Raw genomic sequence first — 20,352 nt, 5'->3', positions numbered from 1 at the left:
CCTGTTCTCTTACTATGGGACAAAGGAGAGACTGAGCAGTTTTAACTATACTCTCCATAATACTACAACTCCCCTCTTGCCATTGAAGACCCATGGACAGTTTTTCTCCACACGTTTCTAAAATCCTCACTAGTGGAATGAGAACTGTAATAGAAAAAAGGATTGAGTCCCTCCCTACTTGCACTGAAAACCATCACTATAGTGATTGTAAATGCAGCAAAAATATGCCCAGGTCATACAAACATCACACAGAATTGTCAGCTCCCAAAGCTGACATCAGTCTCTCTTTCATTGCCCTGGCAAACAGTGAACAGATAACAGGATACTGAAGACTATGGTGTTGACCTTTCCCTATTGGCTGGAGTGTATTTAAACTCAGCTCCTCTTAAGAATGATCTCAGACCAGCAGAGCTAAAACTTTTAAAGAGAAGGCCTTTGGTGTCTCTTTGGCAAAACATGCTGCTTTCTACACAGAGGGGGCCAGATTCTTCTCTCACTTAGGGCTTGTCTACATGTGAACAGGTTTCAGAGTAGCAGCCGTGTTAGTCTGTATCCTCAAAAAGAAAAGGAGTACTAGTGACACCTTAGAGACTAACAAATTTATTTGAGCATAAGCTTTCGTGAGCTACAGCTCACTTCATCGGATGCATGCAGTGGAAAATACAGTGGGGAGATTTATATACACAGAGAACATGAAACAATGGGTGTTACCATACACACTGTGACAAGAGTGATCAGGTAAAGTGAGCTATTGTGAGCTGTATGAGCTTATGCTCAAATAAATTCGTTAGTCTCTAAGGTGTCACAAGTCCTCCTTTTCTTTTTGCGGATACAAACTAACATGGCTGCTACTCTGAAAACTACTCTTATTGCAGAATCACAGTGTCTTTTTCTGGTTTGCTTTAATCCACAACAGCTATTCCCACTTTATATGCACCCCTACCTTATTCTGGAACAGCTTCCCTGTGTAGACTAGCCATTATACTGAAGTCAATGGGAGTAGCTCCTGTGTAATAGAGCAGAAATGGGTTACTTTCCTCTTCCAAACAGCTTTTTTCCTGCAGCTGTCAGATCTGTAATGCTGTAGCAGTTGAACTATTAAGATGGTTTCCAAATGTCATGCACCATTGATTAGGAAACAGGTTTTGATACCACAGAATTTGTTCTTTGCCGAATTCCTGATAATTTCAGGATGTCATGAGGCTCATTGTTAAGCATCATGAGATGTCTGACATGGAAAAATACAGAATAGTCCTGTTCAGATAAAGCCAGATTTAACTGAAGTTAGAAATTAATTAAAGGATATATGTCCATGGGGTATGGGCTCCTTTCTGGCTATTAAAGACAGACAATATAATGGAAACAGTGCAGTGGCAAGAAAATTACAAGTATATGCTAAGAGGGAATGGAAATGTTAACTACACAGATTGTTACAAAGCAACCATTATAATATAGTACAGAAAAAGAATAAGTATACTATATATTGAACACTTGTGTTTTCAATTTAACCTTATCAGATGAAAAATAGGTCTCTTCCAATGACCAGTCCATGGAAAATTATAAGCAAAATACACCTCCTAAATTCCACTATTCAAGTATAGTTCTGCCCTTAGTCATACCCATGAAACCCTGTTGAAACCAGTGAGGTTGTAAGGGCAGATTGTGACCCTTTGTCTATGCAATTGAGATCTCAGAAGGTAGAACAGTGGGCAGAATGTGTCCAGCTGTGTAAAAGATTCAGTGCCAAATCCAGAGATTGTAAGCTTTTGGGGGCAAGGACCATCTCTTGGTTCTGTGTTTGTACATTTTGATAGTGCAACCAAAGTAAGACCCAATTAACAGTGAAATGACTGTGATTATACATTCTTAATAAATTAGTGTCCCCTACTTTACTCACTATAGGTTCAATCTTTCAATAGGCAAAGCACACTCAACTCCCATCAGCAGAGGAGTTGAGGGCAATCGGTACCTCACAGGAGTGCTCAGCACCTTGCAGGGTCAAATCCTAGAACGCCATGGTTTACTAACACACTGCCAACTTATTCCCCAACTTGGCTTTCAAAAGAAAATAAATTCTTTTCAGAAATCGAATCGTCTCCCCTGTCATAGATGTCATTGACTGGAAGACTTTTCAGTATCATCAGTCTGTGGACCTGCAACGAGGTGGTTTTGATTGGAAATTAGATTTCCATTGGGAGCCGCTGCCAGAGCATGAAGAGAAGGTACGCCAGTCTGCCATCAGCCCCATCAGGTAACAGTTCATCAGCCAATATGCTTACTCTCCCCTCAGCAACACAATCACAAAATCTAACACACCCTCCAGCTAACTGAGAAGAGAGGATTACATTCACAGGTTTTTTTGGCCCGTAATTTTTGAGAGGAGAGGGTTATTGGTTTACATTAAGTTTACACATCCGGTAGGTTTTAATTTATTAATAATATTATTAGACTACAATAAGGTCTATGTTATGGCACGTGCTTCCAGACACAGACATTGATCCAAACAGTGTACAATCTGACAGCGGGGCTGGAACTATTTGTATAGTGGGGATGCTGAGAGCCATTGAACCAAACTGTAAACCCTGGATATAACGGAAACCACTTTAAGCCAAGGGGTGTGGCAGCACCCCCAGAACCCCTAGTTCCAGCATCTACACAAACTGAAAAGACAAGGAATGGGGGGAGGGGAAGATGCATATACAAAGTTATTAGGATAATGATAGTCACATGGCTTATTAATTAAATGTTGATGTGGGGTGTATGTGTGTGTATAAGTTTAAAATATGCTAATTTCCCCATCCCTTGACCCTCACTCAACCATTCCTCTCTTGCCTCTTTCTCCTGTACCAATTTCCAACTTCAGTTCCATATTTCCTTCCCTCCATAGAGTTGAACAAGTCAGTCATGCAATAAATGAAGTAGATTAATAGTTGATGTACTCAATTAGGCTCAGAGCCTCAAGGATACTTAGGCACCTAACTCCAAATTGAAAGCAAAAGGATTTTATATGGAGTAGAAAAAAGTGTGGGAATTGCAGATGACTGAGGTGGAGCAGCGGGAAGAGGGATGACAAAATAAGAGACAAGTAGGGAGAAGTAAAGTGTGGCAGTAAAGTAAAGTGTGGCAGAATTATGCAGAGCCTTAAAGGCAGCCACAAGAAGTTTGAGCTTAGTGGAGGTGGACAAGGGGGGGGCCAGAGGAGGGTTTCAAGTGGGGAGATGTGGTCAGATCAACATGTGAGGATAATCTTATCTGCTCTATTTTTATGGCCTGGAGGAGGTGATGAAGTAGTTGAGATGAGAATCTGGGGGAGGTTTAATCTTTTTTCTCTGTTCACCCAGCTAAGAGCCTCAAAATATTGTGCAGGAAAAAAAAAAAAAAAAAGGCTGCAAGATTTGGATATCACCTAGAAGTGTCCGAAGAGGGAGGAGTTGAATTCAGACCTAGTTTACTGAGTGACAGGGAGAATGGTGGTGTGTTCAGTAGTGACAGAGAATGAGTGGAGGTCAGAGGCATTCAATGAAGGTGGCAGTGTAGTGCTGGTTTGGCAAGAAAAATGGTAACATGAAGGAAAAGAGAACAAATATGTAGTGGAAGAAGTCTGTGCAACAATGAGAATGATTTCTGAGGCATTCAGTGGGACAGAACAGACAAATTGGAGGTTGAGGTGAGCCAGGGTTGGGGGTTAGTAGGACAGTTTACAGTGGGGGGGTCAAGAAGGAGAAAAGAGTCAATGGTGGAGGAGAGAAGTGAAGGGATTCAGCAACAGAGTCAGTGGAGAAAGAGGAGGATTGAGCAGGGAGAATGGGGAGGGGCGGGGGGGAATGAGTATAGAAGAGCAGTCATAGACTTGAATGGACTGGAGGTCACAGAGGGCTGGGGAATGTTGGAAGAGATGAGGCAATAACCTGAGAGACAGAACTCTGCTACTGAGAGATCAAAGAAGCAGCAGCCTTTAGTGATTCCACAGTTTAGTTGACCCAATGCCAGGCACATCTCTTGGCTGGTCCACGCTGACCGCAAACTTATGGCCAACATCAGGTCAGCTAACTCAGGTGTTCATAACCATGTTCAAACACGGTAAAATTGTAGGTAAGCCCTAGAATCTAGGCTAATGAGTAACCTTGGTGAGAAGACTGAGGGCAGGACTCAAAAACAGAGAGGGTGCTAAGAGCAAGAGGGTCAGAGGGAAGGAAGCAGCTTCTTCTCTGCAGAGCTTTACACAATAGTGTCTTGCCTGGGGTGTCTGCAAGTGTAGTTTTGGCCATCTCCGTTTAAAGTAAACAGCAATTGTGTACATTTGTAAAATAAATAAATTACACTGGGAAATACCCTGAGCCCCATTTCTCTCCCAACAGCAAAATGGCTCACTGCAAAGTCCCAAAATCTGCCAGTAGTCAGCAAGTGGAAAGCAACACACACACACACACACCCCTACCTTTTAAACTAGAAACACAGTTGACACTTTAAAATTCCCCTGCTACCCTCTCAGTGATTGTAAGGCCCACCACAGGATCATACATTGTTTTATAGAGACCTCTCCATGATCAGAAAGAAAAGGAGTACTTTTGGCACCTTAGAGACTAACCAATTTATTTGAGCATAAGCTTTCGTGAGCTACAGCTCACTTCATCGGATGCTTATGCTCAAATAAATTGGTTAGCCTCTAGGTGCCAAAAGTACTCCTTTTCTTTTTGCGAATACAGACTAACACGGCTGTTACTCTGAAACCTCCATGATCAGAGTAAATCTCATTCTCTGTTTAACTCTCCATCCTAAATTGCAGCAAGATTCACTTTTAAACTGTGCTCTGTCTAGAAGTCCCGTGGTGCCTGGTGGAGTAGTGGCAATGGACCGACATTACTTCCAAAATATTGGCGCTTATGATTCCGACATGACTCTGTGGGGGGCAGAAAACCTAGAATTATCTATAAGGGTAAGAATCTGAAGAAAAATGTCAAGTAACTATTGTGTGTTGAAGAGAACCGCATTTAAGAGCCCAGAAGCAACTCAGAAAATAAAAACCAAATACAAAACTGCATCAGGTGAAGAGAAATTACTGTTTTCTCAGAGAAATCTACCCCTAAAGTTGTCCAGCAAGATGTCAAGTGACAACACACAGAACCACTAAGTTAGAAGCAGTATGTCATCAAAACAAAGTCTCATTGGCTGACCCTCATCTCATGAAAGGACAATATTTTTAGCACCTTCTGAAAGCTGCATTTTGCAAATGAACCCTTTCATGCATGTAGTATTTGGAAAGTGTTAGCTGCAGAATCTTAACAACTGGAATGGACACAGCAGTGTGCCTTTAACACATGTTTAACAATTAATGTTAAAGACTTGAGTAAATCAACAAGTTGCACACATGTTAAAGACACACTGCCTTTTCTACACTAGGCTGTTAATACATGTTAGCTAACACCTCCCAAATCCTAGTCTAGATAAGGCCTCAGAACACAAGCAACCAAATTATAGCTGCCTCCTTCATGGGTGCACTGGGAGAATGGACTTCCTCCTCCTTCTGAGGGCCTCCTCCTTGGGGCATCCCTAATTTGGCCCCATCAGTATTGCTATCAGATAAAATGAATCCACAAGGCTACTGGCCAGAACAGATTTTTACTCATGTCAGTGTCTATTTCACCTTGCTTTGCACAGCTCGATTACTTACCATTTGCTAAATGGTGTTGATAGCGATGTACTGCCTGCATAGCGGATACACCATGTTAGAGTCCTTTTTGTCTTCATCTGTGTTACAGGCCTGGCTCTGTGGTGGTTCTGTTGAAATCCTTCCATGCTCACGGGTGGGGCACATCTTTCGAAATCACATCCCGCACACTTTTCCCAACGAAGAGGCTGCAGTGAGGAACAAAATCCGAATAGCAGAGACCTGGCTGGATTCTTTTAAAGAGATTTTCTACAAGCATGACACAGTGGCATTCCTAATTAGTAAAGTAAAGACATAAGTGATGGTCCATCTCAGGAGGGAGTAAAGTAAATCCTTACCATTTGGGGAAGGGGAGGAGAGAGAGTTTTTCTTTTCATAGCTGATGAATGCTGCCTGTTAATGTCCCACCTATTGTTTAGCCACTTCCAGAGGGAAATAATTTTGTCTGAAGAGAAACAGCCAGCTAGTACACCAGACTCAGGAAAGCATTTATTGAGGTAAAACACTCACAGTAAAGGTGACATCCTGTTTAGCTCAGGGTTGTCCAGAAGAAACTGGCTGTATTCTCACAAAACTAGAGTGAAGCACACAGGAAGATAACAGAAAGGCTCTAAGAGCGACAGACACCCCAACCACGATAAACCAATTAGATTTTCATTTGAGGAGTCATAAGGATGCATTGAAAAGGGGATTGGATACTAGCAGCCATTCTGTCTTACAGTTAGGGTGTGGTACCATAATGACAAAGCATCACTCCTCACAAATCCTCCTGGAGTGACTCAGCCTGCTCCAGAACCACAGTTTAGGTGGTGGCTGTTTGGGTTCAGCCCTGTGACTGAAATATGTCATATACCCAAACATGGGTTTCTTAAAATCCAAACAGCAGGGTTGTGGACAATCCTGCTGCTAGCCCTATTTCTTTGGCTCTGGTACATTTAATTATACCAGGAACCTTTTCCACTCACTGGTAGGGCAGAAGTTTGAGCAGTTTTAGCAAGCAGGTGAAAAAGTAGAATCAGTAAAGGAGAGATGTCATTAATTTTAAAATGCGGTGCTTACGAAACTGAAGACTGATGCTACATCTAGCATTGTGTGGGTTGGCACTTAGCACTGTATGAGTTTCCTCAAACAATTTTGGCACTGCATTTCAATCCTGATCTGCCAAACTCCAGTTGCTGTAGTCCTGAGTTGCCCAATCATGCTAAATTTTATGATAAGTTTGAGACTATATCAAACTAATATTTTTCATCTGATTTTTTTCCAACTGAATTTTCTCTTGCTACTTATATTGCAGGACTTGAACCCCATGGGCCAAATTTCCATCTAATTTATACCCCTGCTGTCTCTTTGAGTCAATGAGCTAGCAGTGTAACTGAGAGGAGAATGTGAGCCCAGGTCTGCAGAGATCAATGACTGGTTTCTTATTTCATTTAATAATTAACTGAAGGTGCTTCTTGTTAACCTGGTAATAACTTTATCCTGAGCTAGTAAACCCTTCAGCTTCCAGCGTTGCAGTTTATGTGCTATCAAAACCTTTGCCTTTGGCCTCAAAGTTTATTTTGCTTAGGTTACTGTTATTATATCACAAATATGAAGTACCCTGAAATGATATTCATGTTCAGCTAACGTAATATTAATCTATTACCTTCTTCCACATACAGTATTTTTGTGTTAGTATAGCATGGTGTATTAATCCATACAGGTAATGAATGAAATAATTTGCAATGCATTCACTTGCAATCATCATAATAGTCTTGTCCCTCCGCGATTTGTTGAATTAATAGGGTAAATAGGGCCATCTACTGGCCACTGGAAAAATCCAGGGAATATTAGCTGAACATTGACATCTATTAAGTATTTAGATTTTAAGCAATTTAGATTGCGTTATACATTTTTTTCCATTCAGAATTTATTTTTTCTGGGTCTGAACTCTTAGGATCTTAGGATTCTTCATCGCAGGCTCACAGCTGGAATAGTTTATGTGACAGAAGAAAATAACATATCCTATGAATATTATTCAACCATTTATGTTATTATTTATTACCAGTATTACCGTGCTGCCTAGAAGCCGTCATCATGGACCAGGACACCATTGTGCTGGGCACTGTACAAACACAGAACAAAATGATGGTTGCTGCCCCGTAGAGCGTCTGCAGAAATAAATTATTCACATAATAAAATGAGCAATTAATGGGAAAAATAGTCAAATCAATTGTTTATATATACAATTTGATCAGTATTACTGCATATGTTAGACCAACTTCTAAGCTCATTCAAGAGAAGATTTTGATCTGTTAAAGCCAGGGCATTAAATGGCAATTAATAAGCCAAATTCTAACAGCCTATGCAACCCCATTGGTTTCAGTGCAGTTAGTGTAGAATTTGTTTTTTGTTAAAAAGAGGGCAAAGAATTACTGATTTTGCAAGATAATTGTACTTGTTATGGATGATGAAAATCCTTATTCCCGCCCCATTTTTAAAAGATCTTTCCACAGTATGCATCCGATGAAGTGAGCTGTAGCTCACAAAAGCTTATGCTCAAATAAATTGGTTAGTCTCTAAGGTGCCACAAGTCCTCCTTTTCCTTTTTGCGAATACAGACTAACACGGCCGTTACTCTGAAACCTGTCATTGTAACTTGCTGTACATACGGGGTGGCAGAACTGAGCCCTCCCTGGGCAGTATACTTCTTTTACAGCTTCTCAAAACCAAATATATTAGTACTTGTTTACTATCCATTCAACTGCTCTATGCTTTCTCATATAAGGCTGAGAAGCCAGACTGCAACCAGCGCCTTCAACTCCAAAAGCGACTGGGCTGTAGAAAATTTCATTGGTTTATATCAAATGTATACCCCGAACTCTACCCACCAGCGTACAAACCAAGATCCTCTGGCAAGGTAAGAGGGAAATTTATTATTATTTGTATTACTGGAGTACCTAGAGACCCCAGCTGAGATCAGAATCCCATTGTGCTAGGTGCTGTACAAATATATAGTAAGAGACAGTCCCTAGCCTGGACAGTTTACAATGTAAATAGACAAGGCAGATAAAGAATTGGAGGGAAAACAAAGGCACAGGGAAGTAAAGTGACTTGCCCAATATCACACAACAAGTTCCAACTCAGGAAGTGAACCCACTTCTCCTGACTCCCAGTCCAGTGCCCTATTCCCTAGCTCATGCTGCCTCCCCAAAAGTTATAGGATTTCACATTTAATAATTATAACTTATTAAAACACACATTTAATAAAACTGTTTAATGGGCCAAATCCTGAGGCTCTTAGTTTCTAGTCAGTCCTTTCTCAGGAAAGTTCCTATTGACATTAATGAGAGTTTGCCCAAGAAAAGACTAAGCATTGTTTTAGGATCTCAAAATCTGACCCAATGTGAAAAGGCTTAGTGGCACCTCAACGAGCGTGAGAGCGAGTATGTGTACATGAGCAGGGGATCACATCCTGAGCTCAGAGTGTAGACATAGCCCTAGCATTCTGGTTGATAGATTCAGAAACTGTAATATAATATACTACTAGTTATCCTCATATTGTATGGAATGATATATAATTCCACGTTTGTCATAACATACCAGGATATGTAATATGGTCATGATACTGAAAACATTCTTGTGACTAATGTATTAAATTCAGTACCATATACACAAACAGGGCAATTATTAGAGGTCATCAGAAAATAGGGTTTTTTGTGGAAAATAGTGACTCTCTGTTGAAAACTGAAAACCCAAACCCAAAAATTTGGAGAGTTTTGGGTGTTCAGTTTTTCTGACAAAAATATCAAACATTTTCAGGGAATACAGACAGTTTCTGCAAAAATTTTAATTTTGTCAAAAACCCAGTTTGCCATAAAAAAATTGTTGGAAAAGGTTTGACCAGATCTACTAATGATAAAGTGGAGGTTTAACTTTAACTTTGCCAAATAGCATTGGGCCAAGCTAATCTCTTGTGTCACTCTACTGACAAGGCTCAGTTTCGCTCAATATGCAAGACTATTTGATCTTGCCTATGAGTGAAAGAACTCTACTGGCTGAATAATTAGCCAAAGCACATACAATAAAAAGGATACAACCCAAGCATCATTAAAAGTTAATTAAAAGACGTTTCCTTTTTAACTGATTGTACTTTATTTCAGTACAAATATTTATTTGCAGCTGTACAATACTGGTGTTGGCTTCTGTGCAGATTACAGATCTGCATGGGGTGCTGCAGAAGGTCCTATTGAGCTGTCTCCTTGTAGTGACAATATTAACCAGGTATTGTATATTTAAAGCTTTTGTGTACTGGCATCAAATTTAAGGCCCCAATTCAGGAAGGTATTTAAACTGGTGCCTAACTAACTTTAAGCATTGACTTCAATAAGAGTACTCGTGCTTAAAGTTAAACAAATGTTTACATACTTTCTTGAATCAGGGCCTAAATGCTGACCAGCTAAATTACTGCAACAATATGTCTTGCTGATTCTGTCCCATCCAAAAAATATGGGTTTTTTTCCATTTGGGAATCAGTTCATCTGAACCTTAAAATATTGAGGTTCACCACACCACTATCCCATGATATTTTCAGTATTCTCTATACTAAAAATGAAAAATGTATGTGATTGGACTGAAACACAACAAATACTGCAGTATATTGAATTATAGCAAATGGTAAATGTCAAGATTTTCATGAAGTTGACTGTTATTTTTTCAATCAGTTTTTGGAAAGTTAAGAAAGGGAAAAATCGTATTTTAGTTAATATAAGAATGATTAAGAATGATTACTTAGCACACTGCTTGACAGAACAATAATTTAAAGCAAAGATTTACAATACAGCAAAAACATTCATTCATTCATTCATTCAAATGAAATCTCAGTAAGCAGTCTTTGTCTAATGAAAATACAAACAGCATTGTGACAGCTTTACTGTATTCTGCCTCTCCTTTTTAAGGTAATATGCAAAGTGTAATTTAACCACCAACACCTAGGATATGTCTGTTCATTTTCCATGACAGATATTTAAAGCTGGCTTCTGTTTTTCACCTGAAATTTTTTGAACATTTTAGGTCATTTTGATATTTAAGTATTTGATCTGCAGCACACTCAATCATCTACATTAACTAAAGTGTTTCTGTCCCTTTGTGGATGCAAAAATGAAAGCCTGGCTTACATCAAGCTAAAAATGAGGTCTTTACTTTTTATCTCCATAGAGGTCAGTCAACAATACTGAGTTCTGCAATAACGTTAAACAATTAGAACTCTATGCTCTGATCCTTTTACATCTAAAACTCCCATTAAAGATAGGGGAAGTTTTGGTAGCTCAAGAAATACAAGACCAGGACTTTAGATTGTATATGCCAATATTTGTGTCTTGATTGGTTTGTAAAAGTTCTGCTTCCTGATTGACTCAAAGATAGATGTTTTCCCCTGAACTTTTAAATTCATCTCTCTTTTTGAATGCTGAAAATGAACTCAGTGGGAGTTGAAACTGTCCAGCACATGTGGATTGGGCCTGTGAGTACAAAGTGATTATTTATTATTTTCAGTAGCATCCGGGGAAATGGAAGACTAGGAAGTTTAGGGAACAAATATAGCAACTCTAGAATAACAGAGATGGATTTTTCCCATAATCTGATGTCTGGGAATGTCCCACCAGCCGGACATTCCCAGACCTTTTAAAAAAAACAAACAAACCAGAAAAACATTGCCTACAAATATTATATTCTGCATCTACTTTGTACATGTTATCCAATCCTAAAAACCTTTACTTATGGAAATAGTCCCAGGAAAGTAGTCGTGCAAGGACTACTTGTAAGAAAATAGGTTTGCAGGTTCAGGCCTATTGTGTCTCCTTCATTCATCTTGGCATTGTATGTTAACAGACAGGAAATGATTTTGGATACTAGCAACTAAAAATGAATTGGAATATTCTTCAACTTTATTAATGCAAACAAACCCTTCTTTTTCTAGCATTTTGAATATAACAGTATGAAGGAAATCCGGTTTGGTTCCGCTCTGCAGTTTTGCTTTGATGTCAGACATGAGAAGGTTATCCTTCAAAACTGTACGCAAGAGGCAGAAAATAACCAGCAACAATGGGATGTCCAAGAGGTGTGTAGTGATTTTGTGATGAAGCTAGACTAACTGAAAACAGCCCAAAAGTTGTGGGGAAGGGGTTACCAGAAGTTTTAGATTACGGTTTCACTGCATCACAGTTTGCATCTGAGGTACTGTGAAGCTATTTGTCCTATTCACACCAACTTCCTCAGACAAATTTAGTTAAGAATAAGAATTAAAGCAATCATTCTATAGAACCGCATGCTCTAGAACCCCTTGCTTGGCTTGAATTGGATCCCTTTTGGGAGTAGGATGGGGCCTTAAAATTCCCCCTCTACTGCAGTATAGGAGTATCTCCTTCTATAAGAATTCAGTATTATTCAGTGGAATTCACCCAGCAAGGTAGGAAATTATCTGCAGCATGGGAAATTTTAAGGCTCCAGGTCAATATATGGAACAAAGTGTTAAAAGAGATCTAGACAGATTTATAAATGGGATTGTATGATGGGTTGCTTGTCATGGTAGGGGGCAGAGCTCAGCAGCCCTGGGACTCACCAGTTTATGTCTTATGTTCCTAGAAGCTCATGTGTCTAGGCTTCAGACAGCTACCTGCAGGGGTCAGGAAGGGATTCCCCCACCGCTGCCAATGTATTCTGTTTTTGTTTTTTTTTGTCTCCTTCCTGTGAAAGGATAGAAGGACACTGAACACTGGACAGGGTGGGCGAGGGCTCTGAGGTGGCATGAAGCATTCTCTGTCTCAGGTGCTTGGCTGGCTGGTTCTTGCTCATATGCTCAAGGTCTAACTGATCACCATGTGTGGAGTCGGAAAGGAATTTTCCCCCAGGTCAGATTGGTGGTGACCTGGGGGTTTTTTCACCTTCTTCTGCAGCATGTGGGTGAGAGTCACTTGCCAGGATTATCTGGGTATATCTCACTTAATCATTTCCCTGCCATTACAGGAGCCTCGGGCACTGGTGTCTGTCGTTCCCACCTGTTCTCTCCCAGTGGCACATCATTGTCTAGTCCTCTGTGGACTGTAATACTTTGGTCTAATTTCAGTTGTTGGGTTTAGTGTGCAGATGCTGGGTGGTGTTGGTGGCCTGGGATATACACAAGGTCAGACTAGGTCCCTCCTGGACTTAAACTCTGACTTGATGAACTTCCAGTTTTTCTACACACAGAACAGGTGCATGGCAATCACATGCGTACTACAGCTCAGAGTCTATTATAGTTGCAGTTATGGGGCACTTCTGCTACCATTCTACTTCCTAATCCCAGTGAGGATTCATTTTCCCCAGCATTGGACTAGGTTAGTCTTGGCAAGACACAGTCCAGCAATTTATGCTGGGGACAACATTTACCCTCTAAAAAGCAGAAGGCACTGGGAGTGGGGTGGGGTCTGATCTTAATAGGTGCTGAGTATGCACAACTCCCATTGGCTCAATTGGAACTATGGGTACTCACCACCTTTCAGGATCAACCCTAAGGCTTTTTCAGTAATGATTAAATTTAAAGTATTACTCCAAACAAAGAAATAATCACTGATCCCTACTGATTGCATTTCTTTGTTAGAAGTTTAAAATACACATTCTGATCTTTATTGAAAGTCCTTTACTTTTTCTCCATTCCTTCTGTCCCTTTTTTGTCTTTTTGTAGAGTGGAATGATTGTCCACATCCTTTCTGGTAAATGCCTAGAGGCGGTGAAGATTGAAGCTGAGAAGGACTTGTCCTTACATGTATGTAACAAGAATGAGAATCAGCTGTGGCGATTTGATCACTCACATGTGCTAGATGAGAGATGACTGACAGGTCTATGTGAAGACTGTCTCCAAACCTCACGGTCACTTTCATTTAGGATTCAAGACACACAGATTCCTGCATGCAAAAGAAAGTTATGTATGTCTGCCACGGTCTTCAGGAGATGCTAGAAAGACCTTGCTTGGAAAGTCTTGCTCAAGTAATTGCAGTAGGCTCCTGGTTTAACCAACTCAAGCGAAAAATTACTATTTGTTCTCTTCAACCAGAGAATAAAAGTACTGTGAGTATCGGTAATGACTCTGCAGCTCTACACCTGCAGAAGACAAGAAGTTTGCCCTTTTAAGGAAACTTGGAAGACAAATTGCCAAAGGGTCTCTCTTCTAAAACTTCTAAGAAAACAGGAAGATGAATCTTTGTGAAACTTTAGAAACTCTCTCAAAGGAAGTCTGCCTTGTTGAGATGAGAGTTTAGCCAAGCTGTACAGTGTACTTGACCCATATAAAACAAAGTAGGTTTTGTATGTATCAAAGTAGAACATAATTACTTTTGTAAGAAATAGTTAATATATTCCTGTCCAAATACACTGAGCCAATACCCCATTCTCAGTGAGATTGCAGTGTGTGTGAATTAGCTCAGAACTGGGCTACATCTTGTTCTTGTTAAAAATTCTCATTGATGTCAATGGGAGTACAATCAGGCTCCCTGTCTTTGGCCCATTGTCTCTTGCCGCCTTAATCCACAATCTAAATTGGATGGGACAATGACTCCAAAGAAATGGATAGATGTACAATGTTCACGCTTTAGTTTCCTTTGGGATTTAGTAACTCCTTGTCAGCAAACTTTCCATTAGTAGGCTTCAGGACACCCAACAAGAGCAGAGTGTGAAATATTTAGGAGAAAAAAACCTCCCAAACAACATGTATTTTGACATGAAATTTATTGAAGGTATTCCATTTTGACTCATAAAACGTTGGGAAGAATTAATGTACTAAAGCAAAGTATCACTAATGTACTAAAGCAAAGTTGTAAAACTTCCAGTTGAAAGCAGAAAATGGAAGAACTTTAGGTGCACAAGACTTTATAGCTACGTAAAAAGAACATATTAGTGTTTGCTTCCTTTTCCTGTATCTGCTGCTAGCTACTTTAAAGAATAAGAGTGTTGACATTGCTGACTCTAGAAAAGAGGATTCCTATAACCCCTTACTCACCATGGGTCTCATAGATGGTCCTCAAAAGTAACTCATCAAGGTTCTTTTACTGGGAGCGTGATCATGCATCCCTTCTGACCTCAAGTCTCTCACTGAAGTTAACAGCAATTATTATAATATCAGGACCATAGTGTCAGGCTCTCTGTGTCAGAAAGTCTAACTTGCATGAACACTTTATCTGGAGTCCTTAAATTAGGAATTAAATCAAATAGGGCTGACACCTTCAGGTGCTTCCAAAATAGGAGGGGGAGAAGCTTGGCAAAACAGAGAGGTGATTGCAGGATGGAGCCTGTTCCTAACTACCTGGCTTTCCTTTAGATCAGCTCACAATTCATTTCCATATCAATCAATCACAGCTTTCAGACAGTCATTAGGGGGCAGCACATCACTATTGAAACCTAATTTATTGTGACTTTTTTTAAAGAGACAGAAAATGTTACTATTACTAAGATTTAGAGCAAATTGACTTTGCAGTGGGGCTTGGCACAAGGCTGAAAATAACAGAATGTTCTGTTCAGAACAATCCAGGTGTCAGCCTTTGGGAAATCCCAGAAAATAACATTCAACAATAGAAATCAGTCACAACAGAAGAAACGAACATCATTGAGTGCTGTGTCATCAATAAAAATATTATGGTATGGTTCCTGTTTGGTTTCAATGCCACAAATTCCACCTCTTGTGCACGAATTACTCCATCCACCATAATCACCAAAACTACCGCCTGTTCCTTCTATGATAGCACCACTGCTACAGCGGAATTTGATACTGTTAGCGGCTGTATCGTCTAAAATTCCTTGGGGTTCTTCAACTTTCAGCTGAAAGGATGTTAGGAACCCAGTTGGACACCAAGTGATTCCTGACCATTGCCCAAACCTAGGGGGGGAAAGAGAATTTCAATATATTTTTCTCTACTTGTTGCATAAAAGTTAGTGAAATGTTATTTTAATCAAGTTTGATCAATTTTTAAAATGGGAAGTATGCCAGATTTTCTGGATTATTTTGAATGTATTATTTATTATGTGTTGAACACCAGCTGTGTTTGGACTCTGCAGAATACACAGCGGATACCATTCCTTACATTCGAAAAATAAAGTGACAGCACAATGACAGCAGGTTATCACAAGCTGAACTCATGACAAAGCAGCAAGAAGCTTTTCCTGTCTGAGGGCAGGAAAAAGTTGGAACAAAACTGAAGAAATGTGAATGTCCTGTTCACAGTATATGTGTCAAACTCAAGAAAACCTGAGAAAACAAGATTCACTGTAGATATATGCACACCAGAAAAAGCCTTAAAGTAAATCCATTCACATCAGTGGAAGTAAGAAGAGAATATGTTTCTTAATATCAATTTAAAATAGCTTGGAGTTTACTCTTTGTTGCCTGCAATAATTGTAAGTGTCTGCCTGGAAAAAAATTATACCCATACTTCAAAATCTGGATTTATGTTATGTCCACTCTTTAAAACTTTGATATTTACATGAATATTAAGAATATCTAGAGTGTTCATAATTAATGTCAACAAACATTTTGGAAGGGATATTAAACCTTGTGCTTCAGGATTCAGGCCAATCTCTAACTATCAGAAACCAGGATTAGACCTATGCAGGGTGCATTCTCCCATCTGCCTACTGGAAGATCATTGCATGTCTTCTGAAGCACCTAGGGCTGGCCACTGTAGGGGAGAGGATACTGCACTAAATGGACTTGAGTCTGATCTAATATGGCAGTTCTTAAAATCAGATAATATAAACTCAATTAAATGACTGAGCCATATATATCAGTGACCCACAGATCCTTTCATACACAAATTACATTTAAAAAACACTCTTTATATTACATAAATACATTGATACAACTGATAGAGGGTGAGGCATTCAAAGTTGAAACTGATAAGTGGGCCCTTAAGGGGACATCATCAACTTTAAAATAATCACATTTCTGTCTGAACATTTCCCTATTACCATTACAAGTAATGCCAAAGACTATTATAACTGAAAAATGAAGGGGAAATATTTCTCTTTTTTTTTTTTTTTCTGTTTCTTTTCGTTGTGCATTTGGCAGAACTTGGTGTATAGTCACTTTCACTGTTTCCCCTCTGTAGTCAGCCAGGTCCTGATCCTGCAATCAGATCTATTAGCTGAACCCCTCCACTTATGCAGTGCCCCATTGGGGTGGAAGGGTCTACGCTAGTAGATCTGATTGCAGTGTCAGGGCTTAGTTACTTAGTTTCCGCTGCTTGGGCAGAACTTTTTACACAGCAAGGTGGGGAAAGAAAAAAATATATAAAAACAGGGAAATGTGATTGCCAACATTTTGGCCTCAGGAGCAGGTAAAGTACCTGGGAATTACTTTAAAGTTGTTATTTTTAAAGTGACTAGATTCCAGATTGACTGTGTCCCTATAACACAAGTTGTTATAAGAAAACTGTAAAGGCCAAATATTCAAGTGAGGATGAGGTGTCAGTTTTAACTTTAAAGACCATCAAAGCGTGCCTGGGGTAAAAGGTAGGAAATTCAGACACAACACAGTCAATGTCTGCTATTTAAATTGTAGCCTTTTCTCTCTGAATTTTGCAAATCATGCATAATTAATACCTTGAGCCAAATTCATTGGGCTACCCTGGTGTAACATAGACCATTACATGGCCGCTTCCTCGGTAGTAGTAAACAATTATATTCCCAGCATAAAAACTTAAAAAGAGCAACCTGGAGGCAATAACAGGCTGCACTGTGGTTGACAGTGCTACAAGTTCTCAGGTTCCTCATCTTCTGGTTTACTATAGATCAAGCAAAATATAAAAGGTTGAAGTACCATTAAACTTACTTTCCAGAATCAGATTCAACGGTATAGACAGCACTATTCGTACTGTTGATTTGTATGCAAAATAAACGGATCCCATTTAGTGCAGTGTCATCACTAGCTCCTCGATACTCCTCCACCTAAAATATACAGAAATACAGTAAGATCATTAACATGATAAGAACCTATAGCTCTGACGAGGGTATGGATAAAGTAATCAGGTTCAGTTACCTTTACACTATATCCCGTAGCATAGAAATGTTCTGGGCACATATCAATCCATGTCCAAGCGCCCCAAGGTCCTCCATTAGTGACGTTTATTGAGCTGTAATACTTTCTGTTTGAAAAAGTGCCATTAGCACGGATTTCTCTTTCACCAAAGACTGGGCAGACACAGGCTAAGCCAACCAAAAGGAGAATAGGACTGGCCTGCATTTTATAACAGCTGGATGAAGTAGTGTGAGCCACAGCACTAGTTACTGCACTCTGTCTTTTATACCCCATTTTATCTCTGCCAATTTGATTAAAATAACAAATGTGTTCAAGATTGTCACATGGGAAAGTAGAACAAACAGTGTGTTTTGCAATGGTGATTTACTGGCTCGTGTTCTTAAATTAAATCTGGAAAGTCTGCAGCCCTCAGGTTCTGCCCTGAATGAAATATATCAGTGCACAGTGAAATGTTGCATTTTTGTTCCTAGGGGTTATTTATTACATAGTTTATCTAATTATTTAGGGTCAGATTCTGTCACCCTTACTCACGTTGACTAGTACATTATTCTGAAAGTAGTTCCATGGAAGGTTCCTAATGGAAAGGTGTCCACATCACAATTGATTAGCAGCCTTATAGAGACCTGTAGGAGATTTGTATTCCCTTGGTGCCACCTTAACTTGGAAACAAATCCTATAGTCCTTCAACATAACTTCCATTGAAGTCAATAGGAGTTTTGTCTGAGTACCGGTGATGATATGGCAATCTATGTACAGCTTATGAATGCTATTTGATATTATGAACTCTGTGTATGGTTATCAGCATCGCCGACCTCAGTGATTCAAACTCCAAAATCATGATTCAGACTCCAAAAAAATCTTGAGATTGGCCCAAAAAATCATGAGATGTTTAAAAAAGATTATGTTTTGTTTTTTCAGTATGCCTTTTGGCTACTGAACTGCCCCAGCCCATTCTGAGTCTGTATGTGACAATTAGTCTTGCCCACAATCCCAAATGTATTAAGTAAGGTGATGTGGACCTCCTGGTCAGGAGCTCTCACCGCCACATCTAGCCACCCCCTGGCTAGCAATTAATCTTGTCCCCAGTCCCTTTATCAGTTCTGTCCCCACCCAGTCCCCCCATCAGTCCAAGCCCCCATCGATTCAGCCTCATCCCTCCCGTTCAGCCTCCCCCAGTGTGCTCTACTCCTCCTGGGGTTCTTCACTCTCTCCCATGCTTGGGTGGACTGCAGCCAGGTCCCCGCTCCTCCTGCCATGCTATGAGGGGTAAGCTCCAGGGACTTTTCACCCCCGTCTGTCCCTTCCTGGGCCAGATGCTACAAGGGGAGAAGGAGGAGCAGAAATGCTGCCCTGTCCATTTTTCTCACAGTAGGAGAGGGGGGATGAGGGAGCAGTGTTGCACTGAGCTGTTAAGCTCTTTGCTCCCTCCTTCCCCTGTGAGCATGGCATGTGGAGAGAAGAGACTCTGCTGGCTTCTGGTGGGGCTGAGCTTTGTGAGGGGATTGGAGCTTCTTGCATCATCATGAGATGAGCTCCAGACACCTCTGAAATCCTGTCACTTGCACAAAACTCACAAGTGTTTGCAATACTGCATTAGGCCCTTTTGGTAGTCTTCACCGTATTCTTCCATTGCATTTGTTGTGCTAATGAGAGAGGGAGTAGGACCTGGCCAACTACCTCTGAATGTGATAGTCACTAATGACCATCAAACAACCGAATAGACCTTGCCCAAGCAGAGCAATGGTGTCGCAGCAACCTAGGTAAAATCAGTCCTCTCCAGATTATCTATGAAGGACAAGAAAATGGAAGATTCCCCAAAGGGAAAGAGGAGATCTGCGTGTTAGTGCACACCTTCAAAAACACAGAGGCTGAGAAGATCAAGGGTGGAGGAAAAAGGGGCATGGCTTTCTGGGCATGAGGGAACCTTTTGATTGGCACTCCAGCCAAAGTTGATGCAGGAGTCAGTGAGGAGACTCCATGATCTGGAGGAGAAGCCTGGGCTGGAGGAGTGAAGTCCAGGAGATGGGACTTGGAATTTTGAAAGGACACTGACCAGATCCCAAGGAACATTCAAAAGTGGTAAAAAAAAACCTAAGTCCTAGACTGGTTTACAGAGGATTTACTATTTTACCTACATCTGTATATCTTTTGTGCTGTCTATGAGTAAAGCATGCTTTGTTTTAGAAATCCATCTGCAACGATTGTGTCTGTTTGCTTCAAATATTACATGTTCCTGAAGGGTTAAACTATAACTAATGTACCCATGAGGGTGGAGCTCTGTGGGAGGGTATGCTTAAGCTACTGGAGTGTATTGGGATGGGTTCAATACTGGTCTTGGGGCTAGGGCAGCTGGAATATTGGGTCCCATGTACAAGAAGAGGTAGCCCGCAGAGTCTATGCCCAGGGAGTGAGCCTAGTGGCCAAAGAAAGGCCTGGAACCTACCCAGTCCCAGAAGAACTTAAAAGCACACATTCAGGGTATGGATCCAAATACAGCAGCCCGGTGTGTCCAGCAAAGGGGAGCCTGACCAGGTCTGTGACGGCACTGCAGCAACTAACCTCTAGAGAGCACATCCTGTGAAACACCCCAAAGGCCACCTCAGGGACTTTTACCTTGCTGAATGACCACACATCTTGGACACTT

At 40.4% G+C, this 20,352-nt stretch overlaps 2 protein-coding genes across 2 annotated transcripts in view; one reads left to right on the top strand and one right to left on the bottom strand.

The window, feature by feature from the left end:
- The window catches only part of GALNT15 (polypeptide N-acetylgalactosaminyltransferase 15), a 39,560-nt gene extending 26,046 nt beyond the window's left edge, over window positions 1-13,514 (top strand). Inside the window, exons 4-10 of the mRNA XM_077811310.1 lie at window positions 2,084-2,251; window positions 4,819-4,936; window positions 5,760-5,954; window positions 8,436-8,567; window positions 9,830-9,931; window positions 11,625-11,765; window positions 13,368-13,514. Coding sequence (XP_077667436.1) covers window positions 2,084-2,251; window positions 4,819-4,936; window positions 5,760-5,954; window positions 8,436-8,567; window positions 9,830-9,931; window positions 11,625-11,765; window positions 13,368-13,514 — 1,003 coding nt within the window. The remainder of the gene's footprint in view (window positions 1-2,083; window positions 2,252-4,818; window positions 4,937-5,759; window positions 5,955-8,435; window positions 8,568-9,829; window positions 9,932-11,624; window positions 11,766-13,367) is intronic.
- Window positions 13,515-14,445: 931 nt separating this feature from the next.
- On the bottom strand, window positions 14,446-18,578 carry LOC144261578 (vitelline membrane outer layer protein 1 homolog). The gene is made up of 3 exons (XM_077811311.1): window positions 17,709-18,578; window positions 17,502-17,617; window positions 14,446-15,551 (listed from the first exon to the last, which is right to left on the bottom strand). The coding sequence occupies exons 1-3, from the start codon at window positions 17,979-17,981 to the stop codon at window positions 15,254-15,256; spliced, it is 687 nt and encodes a 228-aa protein (XP_077667437.1). The 5' UTR covers window positions 17,982-18,578; the 3' UTR covers window positions 14,446-15,253.
- Window positions 18,579-20,352: the final 1,774 nt, after the last annotated feature.

The sequence above is a fragment of the Eretmochelys imbricata genome, chromosome 2, assembly GCF_965152235.1.
Source record: "Eretmochelys imbricata isolate rEreImb1 chromosome 2, rEreImb1.hap1, whole genome shotgun sequence".
Taxonomy (NCBI): Eukaryota; Metazoa; Chordata; order Testudines; family Cheloniidae; genus Eretmochelys; species Eretmochelys imbricata.
Note: the sequence above shows the minus strand (reverse complement) of the source record. Positions and strands in the feature narration are given on the sequence as shown.